Source organism: Pygoscelis adeliae, unplaced genomic scaffold (genome assembly GCF_000699105.1).
Source record: "Pygoscelis adeliae isolate BGI_AS28 unplaced genomic scaffold, ASM69910v1 Scaffold45, whole genome shotgun sequence".
NCBI classification, from domain to species: Eukaryota; Metazoa; Chordata; class Aves; order Sphenisciformes; family Spheniscidae; genus Pygoscelis; species Pygoscelis adeliae.
This window is the reverse complement of record NW_008825114.1, coordinates 9,975,288-9,991,698: the sequence shown is the minus strand read 5'-3', so window position 1 is coordinate 9,991,698 and position 16,411 is coordinate 9,975,288. Positions and strand designations below refer to the sequence as shown.

At 41.5% G+C, this 16,411-nt stretch overlaps 1 protein-coding gene across 1 annotated transcript in view; it reads left to right on the top strand.

The window, feature by feature from the left end:
* FAM189A2 (family with sequence similarity 189, member A2) overlaps window positions 1-16,405 on the top strand; it is a 27,630-nt gene extending 11,225 nt beyond the window's left edge. Inside the window, exons 3-11 of the mRNA XM_009328184.1 lie at window positions 2-48; window positions 1,899-2,027; window positions 2,796-2,903; window positions 3,022-3,137; window positions 7,875-8,004; window positions 8,625-8,697; window positions 12,041-12,256; window positions 13,999-14,285; window positions 15,370-16,405. Coding sequence (XP_009326459.1) covers window positions 2-48; window positions 1,899-2,027; window positions 2,796-2,903; window positions 3,022-3,137; window positions 7,875-8,004; window positions 8,625-8,697; window positions 12,041-12,256; window positions 13,999-14,285; window positions 15,370-15,576 — 1,313 coding nt within the window. The 3' untranslated portion in view covers window positions 15,577-16,405. The remainder of the gene's footprint in view (window position 1; window positions 49-1,898; window positions 2,028-2,795; window positions 2,904-3,021; window positions 3,138-7,874; window positions 8,005-8,624; window positions 8,698-12,040; window positions 12,257-13,998; window positions 14,286-15,369) is intronic.
* The last annotated feature ends 6 nt before the right edge of the window (window positions 16,406-16,411 follow it).

Genomic DNA, 16,411 nt, shown 5'->3' with positions numbered 1-16,411 from the left:
GGATTTCAAGGCATTCAGTTTGTGTCCAGTGTACCCAGATGCAATTTGGTGAGCAGACATACTGATTCACATGTATTTCTTCACGGCATGCCACGTAAACTTGCCATGCTGGGATCACAATATGCACTAATGTAGAGATGCAAGTAATGCAGCTACAGCGTGGTGGGGGAAAAAAAAAGAAAACTCTCTGTTTCAGGCCTTGATTCATTTCAAATTGTGACCAAACTCACTGAAATCCACAGCAGTATTTTTATTGTCTGTATTCCTAACCACTTGGGTTTTTTGAGTTGGAATCTTCATAAGGTGTTCAGCTCCTAAAGCTGAAGACCCCAAAAGGATATGTTTTGAAAGGTTTTACTCTTCATTAGAAGAGCATACTCAGCCCAGAAATGGTTTTGTTCGACTTCATTGAGAGCTGGCCTCTGTCTTCAGACCCTGAAGACACAGCTGATTCGGTACAAGGCTTTCTGGACAATTTTATGGGGCCATGTAGGAGGGAATCCCAAATATATCTTTAGAAAATCCCTCTTGCCAGCATTATACACTGATTTTAATACCATAGTCATTTAAGAACTAGCGTAAAGGATTTTTATAGTAATGTGACAAAGTTAAACTGTTGAAAAAAAGCCTGAGTAGGTACTGGTGAGATAGCTACAAAAAGCTCAGTCAGTATAATCTGTGGGTGGGATTTATTTTTCCTGGTTTGCCTCACCTGGTGAGGACAATTTGTATTGATACCTTACAGCAAGAACTGTGAGGAAAAAATTAAGATAGATCAAATCATGCTAGCTTTTCAGAATACTTCTACTTGAGGAAGAAGCAATCTGCACAAGAAAGGACAGAATGCAAACGGTTTTTCTCAAATGAGTGTCGTAAGAAGTAGAAGAATGTCTATTTATGAACCAGAAACTGTGGAATAATTGAAATTGAAGGTTACAGGGTCACTTGATGATAAAGATGATCATGTGTAAAGGCTTGAAGGACTTTAAGGGTTACTGGAAAGATCTTTGAATATTTATTTTCATTCAGTTATTGCTTCAAGAAAGCTATTGTTGATTCCTTAACATGCCAGTAGGTGTATTGCAGTGAGAGTCCAACATTACAAGCACTTGGCAATCTAGATTCACCCAATACCAATGTACTGAAGCAGCACTGAGAACTGTTCATGTTATTCCAGATGAGATGGTTAAATGTTTCAGGAATTTTGGAGCCCTTTGTGGTTGGAAGCATAGGGTACAGCCAAAAGGTGTTCCTGAAATCACAAATTATTCTGTAGAGTGGTTTATGTAGGTGGAAGACCTTTGACACTATGGCTCTAGAGAGTTTGACAGCTAAAAACGCAATTATCTCTAGATTCAGAAACATTGAATTTCTACTTGAAAACTAAGATGACAACAGTAATTTGAAAATTACAGAAAATAATGGTGTACAGATGTAACTATTACTGATTTGACTGTGTTGAAATTATAGCTGTGGGTTTCATACCATCCATAGAGATGCAAAATATACTCATGAATCAAAGAAAACGTGTATGCTTTATATACAGTGGCTTACATGTCGGTCAAAGAAAGAATTTCCAGGCTGCTATGCATTTGAAGGAGCATGGATACTAAAATTGCCGAGTAATCAGTGCAGCTTTGATTACAACTAAGTGGTATTTAAATGTCTTGAGCTTATCAGTAATGCTTCCTTTGAAATAAGAAGTATGTGTAATATAGCTTTATAATGCATGAATCACTGGTGTACCAGACTGTACAAATGTCATTTTACGACCCTGTATTTCCAGTCAGCTTTACGGTCAGAGCTATAGTTTAACATGTAGGTTCTATATTATGCAGGTAAAAATGTTGCATAAAATGGCTAATAAATTAAAAAGTGGAGTTTTGCGTTTTTTAAAGGTGGATATGGGTGAAAACAAGATTTGTTTCTGCTGTGAAGAATTTCATCTCACTAAATGCACAGAAGAAGAGACTGCGCTGAAGCTATACCATGTGAAGTCGTGCAGTGCTGCTCACCTTCTTCTCAAGGTACCCTGAGCACACTGCTTAACATGACTGCTTTGATAACGTCTACTCTTGTGCGACAGTGCAGTGCTGAGGTGACTTCTGTGTTTACTGTGAAAAACTCTGTAATTTTTCTGGTCTTCCACACTGATCAGAAGCTCTTCATGGTTCTGTAACAGTTTGGTTTTTTTTTTTTCTCATCTATGGGTTTTGACCAGTGCATTGCTGATACAATATGCAGTTCTTTTCCTTTCTGTGTTTTATGCAGCCAAAACTACAGCTGAATTCAGACAAGATTGCACGGGTAAATACGGTGTAAATTTTAGCTAATGATTTGATGCCTTCACTGGTGTCTTGATCTTCTCAGCCTTCCTTGGCTTACAAACTGCTAAAATACAACTTCCAAACAGCATCATCTTCAAATACGAAGGTGCTTTAATATTTCTTTAATGGTGATTATCTCACATCTGGATTTCCAACAGAAAAGTTAAGAGGAATATAATTCTTCGGATGAATAGATGGACTATAAATCACATCTGAGCGGTATTAAACCCTTCTGGATCTCTCTGTCAGGACACACAATAGGGCAAAACAAGCTTTTGCAAGTTACTCCAATCTTGGAGATTACCTGTCCTGAAGACTTTATAAAATATGTCTCTAAGAAGTAATTGTCGTGGTCATCCTTGTGTTTTCTGTGTTTGTTTTTGTTTTAGTTTTTTTATTATTACTGTTTTGACATTTACAAATACCTTGATTTAATCTTTTAATTTCCATATTCTTCATGTTCTTCAGAAAGTTCTCTTTGCTGTTTGTGCCCTGAATGCTCTCACCACCACAGTTTGCTTGGTAGCAGCCGCCCTGCGTTACTTACAGATTTTCGCAACAAGAAGATCCTGCATAGTAAGTGAGTGCAAGGCATTGCCTGCTCCAAACAGCGGTACTAACAGTATTACTAGCTTACATAGTTTAGCAATTTTTTATATCTCGGAAGGTTTTTACAGAAGTTTCATTTGATTAGGATGAATCTCAGATTGAAGACCAAGATCATGTTTCGGATCCTGATGATTTTGTCCCACCTGTGCCGCCTCCCTCCTATTTTGCAACTTTTTATTGTACTCCACGAATGAGTGGCAGGTAAACGTCTAGACTCTCTTCTTTTCTTTTAGTATCTTTGGAAACACTGCATAATCCTAATTTTTTTAAGACCGTTTTGTCTGTTATTAACTGAAAAAGGTCGGTGACTTCAGGGGGGAAAAAAAAAAAGAAGAAAAAAGCTGTTGAGTTAGGAGGCAGTGTAAATACAGTGTGGGTGAGGGGTATAACTTTGTGGTTTTCACTTTATATTCTGTAGGAACTGTTTCTGGGTAAGAGAAAAACCGCGATTGGACATGGCTGAAAACTGTTAGGATGCTGTCAGGAGCAGGTCAGGGCAGTGACGGAAAGCCAGGCGCAACCTCTTGACAAGGCTTTGCGAGAGCCCCCTGAATGGCGGCCTGGCCCCCCCGCAGACCTTTCTGCCAGAGTGATTCCCCTTCTCCCCCTTTGGCAAAGAGGGCTGACTGAAGGGTATGTTTTGATTGCCCCGCCAGGCCAGGTAGTCACTACCCTTACCTCGGTACTTGGGTGTGAGCGGTCAGGTCAGGCAGGGTTCGCACCTGGTGTTATTGCTGGGCTTCTCTGCCGTGGCAGCTGCGGGACGGGGGAGGAGTGAGAGTGGACGTGGGGGGATGAGTTCACATATCAGAAAGAAAAGGAGGATAGTCACAAGTCACTGTAGTCTCTTCTCCATACGCCCCCCCCGCCGGAACTATTTGTAAGAGAATACAATAGTTGTTGTATTCACCCAATGTTTTGAAAGAAAGCAGACCTACTTGTCACAACCTTTTAGTGTGGTGGTGTTCTGCAGACCTCCTGTTCTCGTTGTTGTCCTATGGACTCTATCCAGCTCGTCCTTTTTTTTTTTTTTTTTTTAATTCATTACTACAAAGATGAGGGAAGAACAATTCGGAGGAGGATAAAATAATAGCCGTATGAATTTTCTTGTGAGTAAGTGAAAATGTGCAGAAAATTTTTATGTTGCAGAAGGCTGCCTTCTTTAGTATAATAAGTCTTATGAAACATTAAAATGTAAATTTGGTGGGTTTTTTTGTGTGTTATTTTGAAGAAGAATAGGGCTAAAAATTGTGTAGCTTGTCCATTAAGCATCAACTCTGTTATTTTGCTGTACTGGGAATTACTAGTGTCTGTATTTCTTGCAATTCAGTGATGACTTGTGGGTTTTATTATCCTTCATTCTGCAAGTGGTTATACAGTCTTCACAGTAACTTGTGGGTTAGCTTTCTTTATTAGTTTGACTCAGCTGGGGCTGCATTATTCTGCTGTGAACACGCAATGTTTATACACAAACTATCATGATGCTCAAGCAGACCTGTATCACTCTACTCTTGTTTAAAACTCCTGCTTTTTGCAGTGTGCAGGACTGTTAAGTTTATTTCACTGTTTTGTCAGGAACAGCGTGCATGATTTTCAAGACTGCGATCCTTGCAGCGGTAATTCCAGATCCTGGGATTACCTAGAAAATGGTAACATGGCACAGGAATAGATTTTTAGAATGAAAAAGTCATCTAAAACACCAAAGACCAGGGTTCAATTCCAAACATTACTAAAAACCTCCTATGTGAGTCTTGGTTCCAGCTAGTTACGAGAACAGAACGGTGTGCGTAATGATCTCTTTGGAAGACTAGGTATTTATTGAAATATGCTTGTCACAGTTCCCCTGCTTTAAAATGAGGCTGTCATTCTTTGTCTGGCATGTCATTCTAGATGGTTATCTCCTTCCCAGCAGCAGTATTTCTCTTTGTCTATTTTCAGCACAGTAGGGGCTGCTGAACAATATTTAAGGCTTCTGCGGTCTAATACTGTGTATCTACCTTGTCTGTGACTGCCTTAAAACTTGTTGATAATAACATTTAAGTGATGGTGACATCTTTCTGAAGTCAGGCTACTTGTTTCAAGGTGCTGAGAGTAGTTACGCAGCAGTGCAGAAATTAAAGCAACAGACAGACTTAATTTCCGTTCTTGGCAGATGAGGAAATATGACTCACCCCAGGCTGGACGCAGGGTGTCCATCAGAGCGGCTGAGCTGGGACCTGGCCTTTTCTCAGTCAGCCTCCTCGCACTTCTCCCTCCCCTCCCTGCCTGGTCTGTACCCTGAACGCCATGCTGCGTCTGTGACCTGGCTTTCTGTGCTGAGCTCCCACGGACCCTGCATCCAAAACCTTTGTGTGAAAGGGGGGTGGCAGGAACTGCATTCAGGGTGGTGAGCCACAGTCTGCAGGCTGCACCTGGGGCGACTCCAAAACAGATACATCCCTCTGAGAAAGGAAACACTGTGGTGATCAAAACATGTGCCAAGGACATGTTTGGACCGGGTAGCCGTTCTCTTCCACCCTTTAAATTGCAGAGCCAGTTGCCCTACTAGCAAAGCCGGTTAATTGGTTTGTTCATTTGTTCATGGGAAAACTTTTACATTTGTCTTACTTAGTGGTAGACGAAACAAACTAGCATTACAAATGTCTGGTCAACTCCTGCCTGTAACCTTGTTATTTCATAAATAAGGAAATAGCAATTAAGTTATTTTTCAGGATTGGCACAACAAGATAACAGGTACAGCTGAGTTCCCATGCGAAGAATAAAACACAGTGTTATAAGGCGTGTGAATTTAAGGGAAGAGGCGATCCATGTGAGGCAGCAAACCAATTGCCCGGGGTCTAAAAATCTACCCCAGTCCAGTTTAAAGTACCATTTGGGGACTAGAGGCATTTGCCAAAATGCAAATCGGCTTATCCAAGTTGTGTATTCTCAAATTCAGTATGTGTCTCAAATTGGACCCATGTGCTGCTGACAGTTGTTTCTTAACCACTGAACTTGCTCCTGCTGTTGAAACGCTAAAGTTTCCGGGAGGCCAAAGCCCTGATGCTGCTGTTCAGCTGAGGTACGGTGCAGAAGGTGGGCGAGAGGTGGCCGAGGATACGCCTTCCCCCCCTTCAGTGTCCTGCTTACCAGCAGCAGTACAGAGCCTCCTCGTGCTCTGGAGCAGTCTCCTGGCAGTGGGGTTCCCTGAAAAAGCTTTGACTCCTATTCCATACCTTCCTGTATCATCACTTCAAAAAGCTGCTGGCTTTTTGGCTAACACAAGAATTCGCCTTGCTTACATAAAGAGAGTGGAAATTAAGAAATAAAGAACAGATTGACAAATGTGCACATCCTGGAAATGACTTTTATATTAAGGGACTTAAAGCAATGCTTTTCTAGTTGCATGTTCTGCAATAGGTATTAACATGATATCATTCTTGGATGCAACATTAATTTTCAAGGTGTGACTGAGCTGGGTAGGCCAGATCAGGTATGGTTAAGAGCAAAACTAAGGTTCAAGAAGTATATAATTTTATGGCCTACACTGAATGTAAGCTCAGCACGAACGTACTGGAAAAATGTGAAGAAGTAGTGTCAATGAGTATCAATCTCCATTGTACTCCAAAATTATGCTAAGGCTTTTAGGGGCAGATGAAATAGGCTGGAATTGAAAAGTATTTTAAACATGTTGTATTTCCCCCATTTTCAAGATTAAAAAAGCAATGACCAGCTATCAAAATCTTTTCTTTCTTTTCCTCAAATTTCTCCACACATTATTTCCATTACCTTGACAGGAACCTTTCACAAAAGTGCTCCCCCGTTCTCTTTTTTGGAAGTTTTATTTTTTTCTTCTGTAAGCAGCCTTCTGTAGACATTTCCATTCACTCTGCCCTTCCCTCTCAGCTTGCAAGAAAATAATTTTCACAGTCATCTTTGTTCCCTCCAGCCAGTGTCCAGAGAAGCCCTAAGCTGTGGGAGGAAGGACTTGCTCTTGTGTAACACTTCTTTGTAGAGAGATCGCATCCACTAGTGATAGCAGTAGGCCTGACTGCTATTAGTCCAGAGAGCAAAACGCGTGGGCTTCTGTGTGTTGCTGATTTGGTACTGAGCAGGAACCTCAAGCAATTTAAAATCTAATAAAAAGCAGAGAAAAATTGAGATGCTGTGTGTCACAGACTTCTCTGAAGATTGTGTGGGGAAGGTCCCCTTGAAAACTCTGCTGTTGACCACGACACTTTGTTCCAGTCTTAATGGGGTAATGTAAACTTATGTTATCAAAATTGGCATTTGCCAAAAAGTTTCTCCAGGCACTAGTCTGATTCTTCCCTCTCAGAGCTACCTCCTAAGAGGAAGATGATACAGCAAAAGGTCTTTTGGATTTCTGTTGGATTTCTGGTTTCAGAGAGCTCTTTGAAAACTGAGAAGTAAGGTTAACCATGAGGTACATCTGCCTCAAAGAAGCTTTTGTGAATTGATCAACTATAATATTCTTAGCCAAGCATCATCACAAAAATGGCCTTTAGTTTCAATTTGCCTTTTTCTGTGCAGCTGTATCTGAACATAAAACACGAGATCAGAAGTATCTTGAATTTCAGTTGTAATTAAGAATTTAGTAGTTCACAGCTAGGCTATCACATTTTCAATTACCCACCTGTATTTGAATCTCTTGAAACAAAACTGAGTCTCTGTGAAGTAAAACTGAAATGGGTTCCCAGGCGCAGTACAGCCCAAAGAGATTTGTAGCTCTGGTGAACACTTTGGAGAGGCACCTCCTAAGGAGCAATTCCTGCCATCTTCTGGGGAAATCTCTTGCAGCTGTTGGCAAGTTCATTAGCTGTGACCGAGATCCCCGAATCTGAGCTGGCACGGGAAAGCCAGTGGAGTTTGGTAGCCAATGATGTCTTTCTGCAGCTGGAAAGCTGTACTGACAGAGTCGCTCGGTGTTGTTTGTTGCAGGATGCTTGGCTCTGATGTGATTCCATTGCCCCATATTTACGGAGCGCGAATCAAAGGCGTTGAAGTGTTCTGCCCTCTGGACCCACCTCCTCCTTACGAAGCTGTGTGGAGCCAGAACAGCTCTGAGCAGGTATGGCCCACAGAGGTTTAAAGCGTAACTTGTTTTTCTGCTATAAAGGTAAGGTTGCACTGAGGCATGAGTCAGGAATCATTTCATTTCAGAATACCAGGAGAATATGTTTGGTTACAAATGCGGCTTCCTGTAAATTTTATGGAAGATTTTAATTAGTCACTTACCTTTACAGTTGAAAAGCTTTCCCCAGTTGGAAAATGGTGTCCGAGCATGGGAGAAGGAGCAAAATATGCTGTGGAGCACACCTGTTGCTGGTTATTCTAGAGGAGCCCTGTGCTGCCTCCTTGCTTTAGTTCCCTTCAGCACCGGCACTCCTCCCATGTGGGACTAGGTCAGGGTTTTGCCATGCTCACTGATCCCTTTTCACTGGTGTTTTCAGAAGATAGGTGCTTTTTACCAGAAAATACTCACAGGATAGAATTGGCTGACCTGGATGATGAACATTAGTTATAGACATTCACTAGTCTTGGTTTTGCAGTGTAATTAAACACATATCGCATAGTCACTGCTCAGTTAAGCAAAAGTGTTCACTTTCTAAGGTGGATGTTGCAGTTCTTAGAAAGTACCAGAAAAAAGATGGCGGCTTGTGATTTTTCAACTTTTCTGTTTTATTCCAGGAAGGTGCACTACAAATAAGTGTCATGGAAGTTGTTGATTCGGGGGAAGTGAGTGACAGGCAGGCCTCTCAAGGTAAAAAATACATTTTAAAATTTGTTCTAGAACAGTTCTACCCAACCCAGATGACTTAATGTAGCAGCAGCATTATTATTTCTTTGAAAGACAGCCACCATATTGCAAGCCAGAGATACAGAATTGTGATTGTTTTGGGCAGTAGGAGTATGTTAAAATACATAAAAAGTTGTTTGCTTTTAAGATACAAAAAGAAAGATATATTTCCTTCTTAGTAATCTACAAGCTAGTTCTTGACTCTATGTGCATATGTTGTAAGAAATGATGTCCAGCTCCAGTGCTTCTATTTGTTTTGTATACATGATGGTGCCAGTTGACAGCCTGTGGCTTCTCTTCTGCCAACCTACTTCTCAAGCTATAGGAAAACTTTGGTGTGAAGCTTATCAGTTGGAATTGTCCCTACTAAGTGCTGGCAGGAAAAAAAAAAATGTTTACATAAACCATACTTTAACCAAATAACAAGCCTTTCAAAGTTAGGTTACGGTCTGGCAGTCTACCTGAAACCTCTGAAAACAAGCGCTTGGATGCTTCTGATATCTCATCAGTTGTGATAACCAGAAAGAAATTCAGAAGACTTGTAGCAAAAAGTTCAATTCTCAAGGACTTCTTATTGATAAAACTGCTGTTGCTTTCTCTGGGCATGAAAATAGGATATCAAACAGAGGGCTGCATGGTGACTACTTAAAGTTATGAGAACGGAAAGCAGGAAAAGAATATTGTAGAAAATGCAACTGTTGTGAAGGAGAGTCAGGAAAATTAAAAAAAAAAAGCCATGATGAGGCATTGTTTGTATTTAAAAACTTCCTTTGCAAGCAAGCAGACCTGAGCACATGTGATAAATTTTACCCTCCTCCCCATCTTTTTAACTAGTTTCTCTGTCTTTTTTTTTTTTTTTTTTCCAAAGAGGTCTGTAAAGAGACATTTAAATCTCAGCCTGGCCATTAAATTCAGATAAAGAAGAAAGTGAGCATCTTAATGAAGAAAATTAACTCTGCTACTTCTAGAGGCCAAGGCTTCCTAGGGGCAGAGAATTTTAAGAAAAGGAAATCTGCTGAGCAATATCTTTTCCTTTATTTATATTTGGGGAGGTGTACTGGGTCTTGCTGGGGTGGAGTTATTTTCTTCATAGCAGCCCATATGGTGGTGTTTTGGATTTGTGACCAAAACTGTTCATAACACACCAATGTTTTAGCTCTTGCTAAGCAGTGCTTGCGCAGCATTGAGGGTTGCTCCATCTCTTGCCCTGCCCCTCACAGCGTGTAGGCTGGGGGTGCACAAGAAGTTGGGAGGGGACACAGCTGGGACAGCTGACCCCAACTGACCACAGGGATGTCCCATGCTGTATAATGTCATGCTCAACAATAAAGACTTGGGGGAAGTTTTCCAGGGTTGCCATTGCTCAGGGACTGGCTGGGCATCAGTCAGCTGGTGGTGAGTGATTGGTTTGCATCACTTGTTTTTCTTTAGTTTGTTTTGTTGTTCCCCCCTGTGTTCCCCCCCCCCCCCCTCCATTAAACTGTCTTTATCTCAACCCAAAAGTTCTCTCACTTTTGCCCTTCCAATTCTCCTCCCCATCCTGCTGGGGGTGTGTGTGAGTGAGCAGCTGTGTGGGGCTGAGCCACCTACTGGGGTTAAACCACAGCAGGAGGGAAATACAAAATGAGGGGATACATTGGAGTTGTGGCAGAGTAACTCCATGGGTTGTCTCAGCTGATGTGGAGTAGCAGTCTATAAATAAAAACTGAACTCTTGGTTTATGCTGGTAGTCTGTCATGCCAGGACACTTGTGTATGATGCCATGATTTCCTTGGCATCATCATGACTGATCGACTGAGTGTATCTCCTGATGGAAGTTAAAGCTATGCACTACTCTCTGCCAGCAGAACTCAGGAGTCCTGGCAGCCTGCTGCAGGAGGAGCTGTAAGCTTCTCTGTGCCAGCTAAAATGGTTTTACTGACTTCAAAAGCACTCCCATCAAGCAAAATAGGACTTTCCCTGCAGACTGTAGTAGGAAGACATGCAACCTTCTACTGATGGCTGAGGATGCTTGGCAGCTGCTCTATATCATCACATAGTTGGACTTGGTCTTAAAGGTCTTTTTCCAACCTAAATGATTCTATACTAGGTATATGCATTTCCAGTACACACCAGCTTAAGCCAGTTATCTCTGACATCTGAAACATTAATATTATGAAGAATTAGCATGTGATCATTAAATTGCTCCATTCATCTGTCTAGTATTTAAAAAAACCCCAAACTTCTCCAGAGTACCAGCAGCACTGTACCTCAAGGACTGAGTGCTAGTACAACTCCACTGGTGTTAAAATTTATGTTGGTGATGGATTCTTTAATCCTGCCTGATTATTGGTCTGCCATGCTTTGTTGCTGGGTCCTACCTCCTGACTTTCCAGGCTGGTATCTGCTTTATATAGGTTGTGTCACCGTTTCTTATCTTTAGAGATTCTAGGTTGCATTTGTGTAGGAGATAACGTGCTATGCTCAACCAGTACATATCATCCAAGCCTTAATTTTCTCGAACGCTTCAGTCACTGGTACGTTTCTGTTAGAGTAGCAGCACAAACATTTGCCATGTTCTGAATAAGAGACTGTTTACATTAATTTGGATTTTTGCTCTTGCATGAGCAATAACATTGTTTCCTGTAATATGCCAGGTGCCATGAGGTGGAGGTACAGAACCAGGCTTGGTGAGAAACACATAACTTCATCCCGTCCTGTTCACTAAAAGGCAGTTGTGGGAATCACAGCATATAATTACACCCTAAGGAAAAGGAGGAACGTTGATTAATTGGAAAAATGAAACACATCACAAGAACTCAGGAAAATCTTTGTTTTAATAAAGAACCTCATGAAACAAGATTTTTAATTCCCTTATAGAGATGAGCTACCTAATTGCAAACAGTGACTGACCTCTGTGACGATATGCTGTCATATCTTGGTACAACTGCTTATATGCAGGAGGATTTCAGGCTCTGTGAGGTTTAGTTTTCTCTCCAAGAAAGCAGTAGCTCCCTCCTCTCTGATCAGGTAGTTTAAGATGAAGTTTATACTAGGCAAAGCTGTGGGTTTTTTTGCTACTCCAGTTGTATAAGGCTGAACAGGTTTCTGCAAATGTTTAAGCAGGCTTTAGGCCGGTGTTACTGGCGAGTGTGGGGATATGCACACATATATGCGCCTCTAGGCTTTTGTGTCCAATCACTACAGCTTTGTTGGTGGCCGGGGGTGGGGCACCAAAAAAATCGGTAATAACCTCTAATAATGGCTTCTACAGATCTGCTTTATTCTGACTACTTTTCCTTCACCTTTACTGTTCTTGGTTACTCAGGTGAAGAAATTCCTGAGTCTTCCAGCAGAGTGAGCCTTTCACTTTTAAATGCAAGGCTGGTGCCGGCAGAAGGAGTGTGCAGGAGAGCCTTCAATCCCTTGCGGAAATGGTCTAAAAGTGACCCTGTGCTGCACTGCCAGTTGCTTCAAGGTGACTTGATTTTCTCTATCAGTGCTTATGTAATGAGTGAGTCCTTAAAAGAACATTTGTCAGAAGGTTAGTACCTTGAACCTAGTACCTGCATAAATCGGCTACTGTCTCCCAACAGAGTACCTACATTACAGCAAACAGTTCATGCTTTGCCAAATCTTCTCCACCCAACACCTTAGTCTTGCTGCTCTTTAGGCTTTCACATCTAGGAACAGGGTCTGTAGTAGGCATTGCTATTTTGGGGGGAGGGAGGGATGGTGGAAGCCGAGGAGGAGGGAGCACATAGGATTTCTCAGTGTACTCGTACACTGGCATCTAAAAGCTTGCAAGGGCAGTTGTCAATGTGAGCAATTTAAAGCAGAATTAGCTTGGCTATTTGGTATTAGACTGTAAATTTGCACCCCTTTTCTTGCTCCTCATAGCATCAAAAAACCTAAAAACTCAACACAAAAAACCCACGGTGGAGAAGCCGATGAAGTCTGTCGCAGCTACTTTGGTGTCAGTAATCCGATTCAGTTGCTGTGGGAAAACTGCTAGTGTGGCTGCAGAGTCCTTGATTCTGTTGACGGTCTTAAAAATCCACTAGTCGAGAGTCTTGCAGTTTTTATTAAAGGATATTGGAATCAGCATAGGAGCTGCTGGTACATATTAGCACTCACAAAATGTAAGCGGGGAGGCGACACGTTAGTAACAACCATTTATTTTGAGTATTGGGAGCATGCCTATCTGGATTACACTTACTATTTTGTGGAATGTTTTTATGTCTCTGCTACATCATGTGTTTTCTCTTTTCCTCCTATCAACTTCCACCACAGCACCCCAGAGAATCTGCTGCTGAAGCAATGGTTACATGACACAGAGCCTATTCATAGCTGTGAAAGCGGAGCGGAGCATTTCTGCTGTAGAGAGACTCCATCAGTCAGAAGCATTTGGGCACTTTAGGCTTGGTACAACTGAGGTTAGGTCTGTTCAGCACTGGATCCGAGAGTTAAATACACGAGTGCTGCAGAAAGGGAACTCAGCTGCAACAGAACAATGGAAGTTGTTTCAAGTTAGTTAGTGCTCTTCTTGCTGGAAAGATTTGGATTGCCTCCTGGTATTATTGTATTTGGCATAAAGCCAACATTAAAGTGCTTCTTGAACAACCTGTGGGTGCTCTTTTTTTTTTTTTTAAAAGGGCCAAAAATTAATTATTGTTATTTAGACCAAAGGCAGTGGAATTGATTCCCTGCTGCCCCTTGTTTAGTCCTTGCAAGGTAATTTTAAAATTTTGTTTTCCATTAAATTTCCACTTTGTAGTATTACTAGCTTCCAGCTTGACAAGCAGTTATTTTCAGATATTTTGTAACTAGCCCTCTTGACTGGTAATAACTGAAAATTACAAAAAGTTTAGGAGAGATCATAAAGGCCTTCAAGCTCTCCTTAACCTGGTTTGTATAGCTGAATGTTAACGTTAACACTCAACGCTCATTTCAGGTCTACTCAGAACAGAAGCAAAAGAGAGAAAGGAACCAATGTACACAAAATGGCAAACAGGTTTCCCAGAAATGTCCCTCGAGACCCTTTGACACGTGCTATGCACTCAACCATAGCTATGTACTACTCTATTTCACAGGCATTTTCTGTAGTGTAAATCCAATACAGAGTGAGCCTTGCGTGCCACCCTGACCATGACAGACTTCAAGTTTTACGTGATTAAACTTGTGCACTGCATCATCACTGAATCAGGATTGAAATCTCAGGGGATACTTGTTGAACAGTACAGTGAACCAAGTGGATTGTTTGCTCTGTTTGATTTTTGTCTTCAGGGGCAGTGCCCAGCTGTGAAGCTGCAACGCAGACTGAAGTAAAACCACAACTCTGCGCTGTCACCTTGCGGAAGAGTTTGAGAGCAAGAGCTTTGAGGGGAAGACCCCAATCTTTGATAGACTACAAATCTTACACAGACACTAAACAGCTTGTGGCATGGATCCTAGAGCAGTCTTGCAGCATGAGCCCTGACATACATGAATTGGTGGAAAACATCAAGTCTGTTTTAAAATCAGATGAGAAACATATGGCAGAAGCTATCACCAGTGCCACCTTCCTTGAGCAGGTAGTTTTATTGCTTGTATTTATCGGGTGATGTGGAAACCCAAGCTGGCCTTGGTTTGGGAGTGTAGGTTTATATTTGCCACTCTGCTTTGTGTGTTAAAGTTTTTGGACCCAATTAGCTTCCTTTGGTACTTCAGTTTTATTTAGAGAGTGTGTGAGAGGCTGTGCAGTTAATGATGTCTCTTGCTCTATCAACCACACAGCCAGGAAGGTTTTCAGAGGACTGAATACATGTGTATTTAAAAGCTGAAGGAAGTGGTTTTCTGTGGTAGAATCATGAACTGTAAATAACCTGATAGTGTTTTATATTGCATGGGGCAGGGGAAAGGGAAGAGATATTATAAAGCATTTACTGTTATAAACTGGAAGGAATGGAGGCTGACAAGGAAATCTTTATGTAAACCCATTAGAAGCAACTTTTCCTAAGTGGCTCCCAGGATAAAAATAAGACCTGCTACTAAAGGAAAAAAAGCAAAAAGTAGAAAACGTTTGCTTACATTAGTGGAATGAATATTCAGAAGTTTCAGACATTACAGACTTCATCAAATGTTTTGGTAGCTTACAGACCATTTGGATAGATAGGTTGATTCACACATGGTACAAGTGTTTTGCTGTGACTACTGGTTTTGGTTTGAGTGCTCATGCAAAACACAACACAGATTTTAATTTAGGCTCTGCAGATAAAATGAGATTTCCCACTACAGCCTACAGGCAACAAAAGCCTCAACAAATTTGACAGAAACAGCTGAAAAAAAAATTTCTTATGAGAATTTAATTTATCACACTGGCCTGAAGCTTATTACAGTCCAGTCGCTTCTGCAGAAGACAACATTTAGATTCCTGTTAAGCAATACTTGACATGCCATGGTTTGGGGTGAACTAATTCTTGTGCAGCTTAAAAAAAAATAAAGACAGACAACACACACTCCTTTCCCAATTGGGATTGCTTTTCCCATGCCTCCTTGACAAATAGTAGTTTTAGTCTCGGCACTACAACTACCTTCTTCCTAGTTGGGTAAAACTATTTTAATGGAACAAAAGCCTGAAAACAAATCTGATTTACTTTTTTTTTTTTCCTTTTAAAGGTGATGACACCTGCCCAGCAAGCCATGTCACTGAGTGCCCATGTGTTACCTTTCAGACAGCATCCTGGATTGCTGCACCTGGAGAGCTGTGGTGACCTGAGTACTTTCACCACAGGTGAAGATCAGCTAGTGGAGAGGAGGATCCAGAGAGCAGAGCATGAACGGCCTCACAGTCTTATTGGTGTTGTCAGGGAAACTGTACTTTGAGCTGGTTTCTCTTTATTCCTCAGTAGAGCACTTCTGTCAGACATACATGCTGCACAGGAAAATCATCTCTGACAAGTGGGTGGAAGAGTGTGTCGATACTTTTTTTTTTTTTTTTTTTTTAAATACCCTCACACTCAGACTCCTGAGGGGAAGCTCGTTCTACGAAGCCTATTGAGCAGATTGCAAGCTGGCCTTTATTGGGCTGCTCAAGTGCAACTTGTCTATTTGTGATATGGTACTGTCTTGTTGCATCTCTCTAGTCTATCACCACTTAGGACGGATTTGCTTTTCTTACTCAACTTAAATAGAGATGGCAGAATGGCTCTATGCCTTGGCTTACTGAGGTGAGGCAAAGACAGCTAATGCATGTGTGCACTTTGTATCTCATTGGAGAACAGGGCCAGTGTGAATGCCTGTGTTCATCTGGTGTGTGTTACTGTAGCTCCACTGATTATTTTTTTAAATTTTTTTTTCCCCTGGCATATCGCAATTTAATTCCTAGTAGAGGTGCTTGTTATGTACCAGCTGACATCCATGCTGGAAGCATGTACACAGCCATCTCAAAATCCTCTGCAGACGTGCAGGTGACTACCTAACATTGTTTTGGCAGTCTTAACCACTAGGCCACAGTGACCCATGAGGTGACACCCTCTGGCTAATAAACAAATGTATATGCCAGTTGGCTCAAGCTGTTGACTGCAGATAGTTCGTTAAGCTCTGTTCTGTATGTATGCTGCTAACGCGGAATACACTAAGTATTTCCAGAGGCTGGGATCAGGCACACAAATTTTATTTGCAAGGCTAGTTGTAGCCTTCTGTTTCACAGCAGGATGGC